This window comes from Neolamprologus brichardi, chromosome 22 (assembly GCF_056152115.1).
Source record: "Neolamprologus brichardi isolate AB-2024 chromosome 22, ASM5615211v1, whole genome shotgun sequence".
NCBI classification, from domain to species: domain Eukaryota; kingdom Metazoa; phylum Chordata; class Actinopteri; order Cichliformes; family Cichlidae; genus Neolamprologus; species Neolamprologus brichardi.
Genome location: NC_142124.1, coordinates 15,164,595 through 15,172,756, shown reverse-complemented (window position 1 = coordinate 15,172,756; position 8,162 = coordinate 15,164,595). Strand labels below are relative to the sequence as shown.

Genomic DNA, 8,162 nt, shown 5'->3' with positions numbered 1-8,162 from the left:
ATTAAATTATTGGGAATCGACCTTTGGAGAACAGAGTCTTGCGCTGTGATGAAATCTTCACTAGCGTATGTTGTGGAAAAGAAAACAGTAAAGTAAGTCTGACACTTAACGGAAAATGGAAAACAAGTTTGGAAAACAGAGGAAGACTGCATGAAGAGCAGATCAGGAGAGAAATATGGATGATACGAGGCTCCTGGCCACAGTCTTGAGTGCGCAGCAGGAGGTAGGTTTGCAGGTTTTATTTTTACCTTCCCCGAAACAAATTCGCCTGACTGGGTATGAAAGCTTTATGTTTAAAAAAAAATCATATCTCAATATCTGTACCCTCCACAGCTGCTCCTTAAGTCCCCAGCTTGTGTAGGATAAGAACGCATTCATCTAAAACATAATGACAGGCATTTACAACCTGCAGGAAGGCCACAGATAGGCTGTTTTCTCGAGGGAGGATTTATACACAATATAGGTTTCCTCTTCTTCACTGTTTATTAAATAAAAACCCAAATGTCCATTTTGAGTACTGTTTGTTATTACTTTTATTAATTATTATCATCATTATCAACATTATTCTTCAAGTTTAGCTGTGTAACAAACTTTTCTTGGCTGTCAAAATATGTTGTTGAAATATGATTTTGCATGAAATAAAACCTAAAAACAATAACGTACAGAAAGGTAGCAGAATAAAATACAACATGAGAGAGAACATAACCTAAAAAAAAAAAAAATCCCATTTCTTTTCTATAAAAAGCCATTCAACTGAACAGAGACAAAAATCTACTAAAATATACTGATTAAATGTACATACTTGCTGTGTGTATGCATGCATGTGTGTGTGTGTGTGTGTCTGTGTGTGTGGCCAAAAATAAACTGGCCTATGTTAACACTGTACACCCCAAAATGTACACTCGATCCGTACCGCTGTTTGTGTGTTTCTTATGTGTGTGTGTGTGTTGTCCCTTCCTTGGCAATAAGAACATAATAAATGGAGTGCAAGCAACAGCGTCATTTGTTTCTATAACAAATTCTGACAAAGGCAAAAACATGAAAGCACTTGTTAAGGCCTCCCATTGTAAACGCTGATTTGAAATGCCATCAAACCTAAAACATAAAGTCATTGCTGAAGTAACCCAAGGCCATGTCATGTGTGTCCCGCTTCGATTGATCGGGTTAAAAGTTCCCCCGAGATTCCTCTCACCCCAACATGAACATCTATTTATAATTTAGTTATAAATGTTAAACTCTCAAATGAACAACAGAACAGATATCTGCGGCATACTTAGAGTACGGACAGTGTGAATGAACAAATTTCATTAAAGGTTTCTTTATTTCAACTTAAAAAGAACCAAAGGATTTCACTTCAAAGGAATTAGTGAAACATTATGGCATCTGAAAATACATTTGTCTCCAGTCTACTGAGAAATCCTTTTGAGTCAGATGATGTGTAAAGAGAGGTAAGTGAGGAATCCCATGACAATGTTGAGAACCTTTACCAAAGATTTTCTGATTTTCTCAAAAAGTATTTAAACATTTTCTTTTAACCAACCAGAGGCTGATTTAATTTAAAGAAGCTTAACCTAAATAAAGTCAAAATAAACATGTAGATCAGCCTTTCAATGTGTGGGGTAACTGAGTTTAGCTCAGCTTTTGGGGTGTAACATTACGTAATACAAACGCCTGTTTAAAACCTCCGTATTCTGTTTGTCTACTGAGAACATCTTTGTACATTCATCAAATGATGGGATGCAGGAAAAAATGGAGGAGATGCTAGAGTTGTAGCAGGTGAACAAAGTAAAACAAAGGTGGGATGGAGAGTTACAGTGAATAATACATTAAAAAATAATAGATGAGAAGGAAAGAAATAAAGTTGAAGGGAGGTAAAGAGACAATACAGAGGGGATGAATCATCCACTTTAGCCTCATTTGAACTCATCCTCCCTTTATTCATCCACTTCTCTCCACATATTCTTCAAAGGCACCCATCCATCCCTCCCAGCAGGCATCCATCCCTCCTTTTCTTGTGTCTTTTAAGAATGGTGAAGCGTCCTTTCTATTTTTTTCTCTCTTTTTTTGCTACATTTATTAATGTAAACTTTTTTTCATTATTTTTTTTATCAGCAGCCGATAAAAAAAGTAACCAAAGAATTCATTCTAAAAAGTATTAAAAAGCACAAAAATAGTTCTGAAAATAAAAACAATTAGAACAATCTTTCTGAAAACAAAACAAAACAAAAATAAAACAAAAACAATAAACCCCCAGATTTTTCAACCATTACCTTTTTGAACTGACCCAACTGGCACGTACAGTAATATGTTAAGACCTGGTCACCTAATGAAAGGCAAGAGACGAGAGAGCCATTAGACTTTGTAACTCAGGGAGTTAAGATGTTTTCACTTGACACGTGTGATTGGAGAAGTTAAGCAAACCCTTCTTATGCATTATCGTACAGATGATCCACTGACAGTTTGACTGTGTAAAATGCAGCATACAGTGCATAACAAATTTAGAGAAAAAAAGACCTTACACTACCTAATGTAAAGTTAATGCCACAGCTGTCCTATATTAACAGTGCTGATAATTACCAATGGTTAACCACCGGTACGTGAAAGCTCTTTAATAAAAATATTTTAATGCTAAAATATAATTATTGTTTTTAATCTATAATTTTCAAATGTCCTGCTTTAAAAAAAGCAGAAAAAATAATAAAACACATTATTGTTGCAATGCAAAATTACAGTTATTTACCTGCTTTCTTAAAAAGAAAAAAGGTTTTGTGGTTGAATGATTTGCTTAATTAATTTCTGATCACTAAGAAGAAGTCTATTATTCCTGCTTAATAAAAACACAAATTCCTTTTATTTACCAGAAAATTTATATCATTCTTAACTTTAAACAAGTTTTTGAAAGATTTCCAAAATATTTCCGTTTCTTGTTTGAAAGGTGGTCTGATAAATTTGTTAAGTGCTGTACGCAATTTTTTAAATGTACGTGCAAGTTAAAATACTGCTTCAAAATAAATTACTGAAGTATTAAAATTAGCCAAAAGTTCAGCTATTTCTTTTTGAGTTTTAAATAGAGAAGAGAATGAATTTTACTTTATAATTCTAAGCCTTACTTTTGGTTTAATTGGATGAGCAATGCTTAGGCTGTTAGCATCCTAGAAACCTATTAGCAGTATACTATCTCTGAAAACTTCAAAATAAAAATAAGCGAACAATTGGCCGCTGACTTGTAATTCCAAATCAGTGATGGGAATTTTCTGAGGCAATCGACTTGGTAAAAAGAGCTACAACAAGCTACTGACAATGGTTGCAAATGCTCCGATATTCACATCCAAATAAAATCCAACCTTAATAGCAATCCAATGTAATTTTACAGGGCGAACTATACGTGGTTCTTATCTAGTTTTACTTGGCAATGGACTGTTACCAATGCAGTAGAATAAAAAAAGCTAATTTAAACTGTTTATCTGGCATAAATGCAAAGTTAGCTGTAATGCTAACCGTCTTAGAATAATGTGTGAATAATCAACATTGCATCCACCATGATATGGGACCTGGTGACATGGCCGTGTCTCTGTTTCAATCTCCAAATTAGGTCCTTTTCTTGGCATTGTGTCTCTCATACAAGTAACTGAGGCATATGGCTCAACATTCTACAAAGTAGTGTAAATATATGCACAAAAATGAAAGTTTAGCACAGCAAGCAAACATGAAAAGTTTGAACAAACACCCGACCAATCTGTCAAGCAGAAATCGTAATCGATGACTCAGATGACTTGGTGGTGTGAGTGCATGGAAAGGAATATAGCAGTTTGCTTTCCCACCTTCTGTTCTACCCGACTCATTGCTTACATAACATTTTTAATGCAGACAACAAAACATATCGATTTGAAAAGTGGTACAAGTTACCAGGCACTAGGTGGAATATTCGTCATTCATGTCTTTTTGGATAAGCATAGAAAAATAGCTTTTTTCCCCCCCTCACATTCTTTAGCTCGTTCCTTCCTGTCTTTTATTTTTATATTGACATATTATGTCCTTCAACAGAGTCCATTGGTGTTTTCTTCTTTTGTCGCTGTTGTTTTCTAGCAACTAAGGCAACACGGCTAGAGAAGTCATCCCATCTTTATCAAAAATAAACAAGATGGCCACCACTTTGATATAACAGCGGGACTTTCAAGGACGTGACTGTTAGAAGTTTCTCACTGATGAAATTTGGTTTAAACTAAGACTCAGTTATGGAAACTGTTTCAAAAAAACAGCAACAAAATCACTGATGATGGCGAAATGTGCGATGGGTCAAATGGAGTTGCAAGCCACGTGAAACTTTTACTTCATTGAATTATTAAAACATAACTTTGCAATGTCATCTCATGTTCTTTCAGTATTATTTAGGTCTTTTATGTAACACCTCACACCTTTAGAAAAAAAAAAGCAACTTATTTTGTAGATTTCGCAGGTGCTAACATGCTACATAGAGGTAACCTAAGTTGTACCAAACTCTCAGTAATATGACATCAAACACTGTAGGCAAAAACATCTGCAGACTCAGTACAGAACAAAGGTTTATACAGTTAACTCAAAACAGTTGTTCCTTTTGATAAGATTTGGGGTTTTACTCCCTAAGTTCCTAAGTCTTTCTGTAAAACTGTGCGACCTAACAATTCGTAGACATAGAAAAAAAAAGTTACATACTGAGACCATGTTGACCTATTAACACATAAAAACACAACAAGAACATATATAAGAGAACATAAGAGAACAATATGTGACATGCTAACACAATTAGGCCATGTACTGTAAAACTGATGTGTCACATGCTATGAAACAGGTGGGTTGGTGTGCAACATGTGTGACCCCTGAGGACTGAAAAACCAACTGCAAGCCTTCATTATGTTTACATCATCATTTGGGGACGGACACATCCTTTGATCCTTACGCGTAGAAATGCAATTACACAAATGCACACATGCACACACACCCCTCCCCCTCCCTCCCTTCTTGTACCATTTCTACTAGGCGGCTGTTATAAATGTAACAAGTCTCATTAAGAAGCTCAAAAACAAGAGAAAAAAACTCACATAGGCTAATTTTTATAGTACCATTTCCTGCAAAAAGCATTTTCCTTTACAAAATACCATATTATATATGAAAGTGTAGCAAATTGCATTTTTTTTTTGTACGATAGCATCATCATCATCATTATTATTACCGTTATTATTATTATTAATATAAATGTTAAGCGGGTACTAGATGGTTGTTGGGCAGGCAGCCAGGCACATAGCTAGTATCATGGCACAGAGGAAGGTAGAAAATAATGTCACTTGGTTTAATCCAAACGGATAGAGAAAACACTTCGGTCCGGAGTTTAACCGGTTTTATCAAGTCAAACTGGCTCAGCAGTTCAAAAAAGTCCCAGCTGACTCAAAACCCGAGAACCAAGAACTTGATCAGTTTCAGAAAAAACAGGCTAAGTGAAAGAAATCAACTGATCACTTTTTACCGAGGTAACACCAACTCAACTGCAGCCCAGCATGAACTGGTTTCAAACTAACCAGCTTTAATTAGTCAAAAAAAAAAAAGAATTTTGGTTTTAGATCCATTTGCACAGAGAGAAAAAAACAGTCAAAAACATGCTCTGGACAAGAACAAAGCAATCCTAACCAGATCACATCTGGCTGTACCAAAATAAAACCGTCTTAATGATACATTAGACTAGTTTGGACCAGCTTTTTTTTAGTATGGTGCATAAGTAATCAGCCCAGCTCACTTCAGTTCAGGTTAATTATTTTGCTTCTAGTTTCTTTTCTTTTTTTTTTTTGCTCTCCTTTATGGTGGCCATGCAAGTGCTGAGCTCCCAAAAGTTATCCAAAATATAACCAGTTCAACTTTTAGCCCAGCTTCCAATCCCCTTATGTGGAAATCGCATGAAGTGGCTGCTTATTAAAGGTGATTTCAACTCCATGCCTGTTGTTGAATGCCTGCCACAGAGCTGTCAAGTGGCAGTCACTCAGCAGAGGATTCGGGCAATTTCTTCAACTGCCCCTGCTATAGTTCAGCTGGATCCTACAATGATTTCTGACCATTTGACAGCCGGGTGCTTCCAGCATAAGGATGTGTTCCTTTTAGTGCCCAGGATAGGCCCATTTTGACATGAGCTAGCCTCCAGAAACATGAAGGCATACAGCTTATTCATCCAAGAACAACGCTCTTAAAGGTTTGCATGAGTCAAAGAGATCAATTAATTCCCATCTGTGTTCTCATCTAATATTTTAGAGCCAGCAACAGTTGTGACCTCTGAGCTTCTCGTGACGTCATCGTTTTTGCCTCCCAAGTCCTGGTTTGTCGTGGCATTGTCCTCTCCTTTTGCTTCCTTTTCAGCCTCCGTTTCATTGTCAGTGCCATCGCTGCCTGTGTGTTGTTTTGCTTGGTTGTCATGACACGATTCTACTACATCACCTTCGCCGGTGGTCTCATAATGACCGTCTTCATCTCGTTCCTCCTCCGTTGCATTTTGACACTCGTGCTCCGACATTCCCGCAGCGTTCTGAATGTTGCCGTCTTGCATTTGACATCTCTGTTGTGTCGTTTTGTCTGTGTACCTGTGTAAGCCTCTCTGTATGTGCGTGGTGAAATCGTATCGATCCGCGCACACGTGGAGGCAAAAACTGCACTGGTATGGTCCTTTGTCACCGTGGCAACTCATGTGCAGGGCATACATCACCTCATCTATGAAGTAGATCCCACAGTGCACGCAGCGATTGGTCAGGTCATCCTGTGTGGCCACCTCCACCATTTTGCGATTAGACGGGACACTTGACTGGCATGTTGACAAACATTCTTTTTCTTCCTTCCCTATCTCCTCACCTGGATTCCCTCCTTCGTCTGTCCTCTCCTCCTCCTCTTTCTCTCCTTTCCAGTTACCTCTTAGCCTGTCAGTTAGCGGCGACTCCTGCTTTCGCCTTTCGGCACCATTTGTGGACACATGCGCGTTTACAGCACTTGTATCTCTTTGTCTTATTGCGAGATCCAAAGGAGCATCGTTTTCTAATGATGATGAAGTAGGTGTTTGGACGTGAAGAGGAGGAGGAGGATAGTGAGTAGGAGCTGGAGGTGGAGGAAGAGGAGAGTAGGGAGAGGCGCAGTAAGGCACCGTGTAGCTTTGCTGATGATGCTGTACTGGAGTCACCATCGCGCTAAGATAATGAGCGTTATTTCCAAGGCTCCCGGGGCTGCTTAGATTACTGATGCTACCAGGAACCCCAGAGGCGGCTGCCATCTTATACTTGGTCCAGAACCTGAGCCAATCTGACTCCGGGGTCAACTCAGGTGAAATGGTTAATGGAAGGGGTAAGGAGAAAAGAGGGTACTGATATTTTTCAATGGGTGAACCTGGAGGTGAATAACTAGACGGTTTGGACGGACGCATGTACTTTTCAATTGGACTGCCTCTTTCCGATCCCCCTCCTCCTTTACCCCCCTCCGCTTTCAATGTTATACCTCCCTCTGTGATACCGCCATTGCCCTCCGCTCCCACTGAGGAGGGGGCATGTGAGGGGAGGAGAAGAGGAGGCATACGCCTGTGGATCTCCAATGTTTGATTGGCCAAGAAGGCTTGCGTGGACCGCGGTGAGCGTGAGCGAGGGGAAGGCTGCTGGTTTTTGACTGACACACAGCTCCTGTCTGTTTCCTCCCCGTTCATGCGCTCTTCGCTGGTGATGCGTTGTTGCTTGGGGGCAGGGTTTTCAGACGAAAGCGAATCGGGGTTGAGGCGTTTTCGGGTTCGACGGCGGATGATTTGCTCACCGTTGTTCTGCTTGATGATGTTTAGAGGTCTAGGTGTCTGCAAGGCAAAGGAAACACAGAAGAATGAGCAAGAGGGAAGGGAGTTAGACAGTTAGCAATATATGAGGAGGTAATTCAACTTCATCATGCTGATAACTTTGCTGAACTAATTAATAAATGTCAAGCACACATGCCCCGGCATTACTTGACTATGATAAAAGTCCTCCTTAATGCATAGGTGGTCTCAGAGATTAAATAACCATTGTGTATGCCTTTGGTGCAATCGACTGTGGATAAAAAATAAGGCTCTCTCTACTTTGACTAATCAGCCGAGTATAGCAATTATTTAATCATAAAGCTATCATAAGCATACTTGGTGA

The 8,162-nt window shown here is 39.0% G+C and overlaps 1 protein-coding gene across 3 annotated transcripts in view; it reads right to left on the bottom strand.

The window, feature by feature from the left end:
- Positions 1-537: 537 nt before the first annotated feature.
- The window catches only part of trps1 (trichorhinophalangeal syndrome I), a 118,148-nt gene continuing 110,523 nt past the window's right edge, over positions 538-8,162 (bottom strand). For all 3 annotated transcript variants that reach the window (XM_006787922.3, XM_035906445.2, XM_006787923.3), the window contains exon 11: positions 538-7,840. In XM_006787922.3, coding sequence (XP_006787985.2) covers positions 6,239-7,840 — 1,602 coding nt within the window. In that variant the 3' untranslated portion in view covers positions 538-6,238. The remainder of the gene's footprint in view (positions 7,841-8,162) is intronic.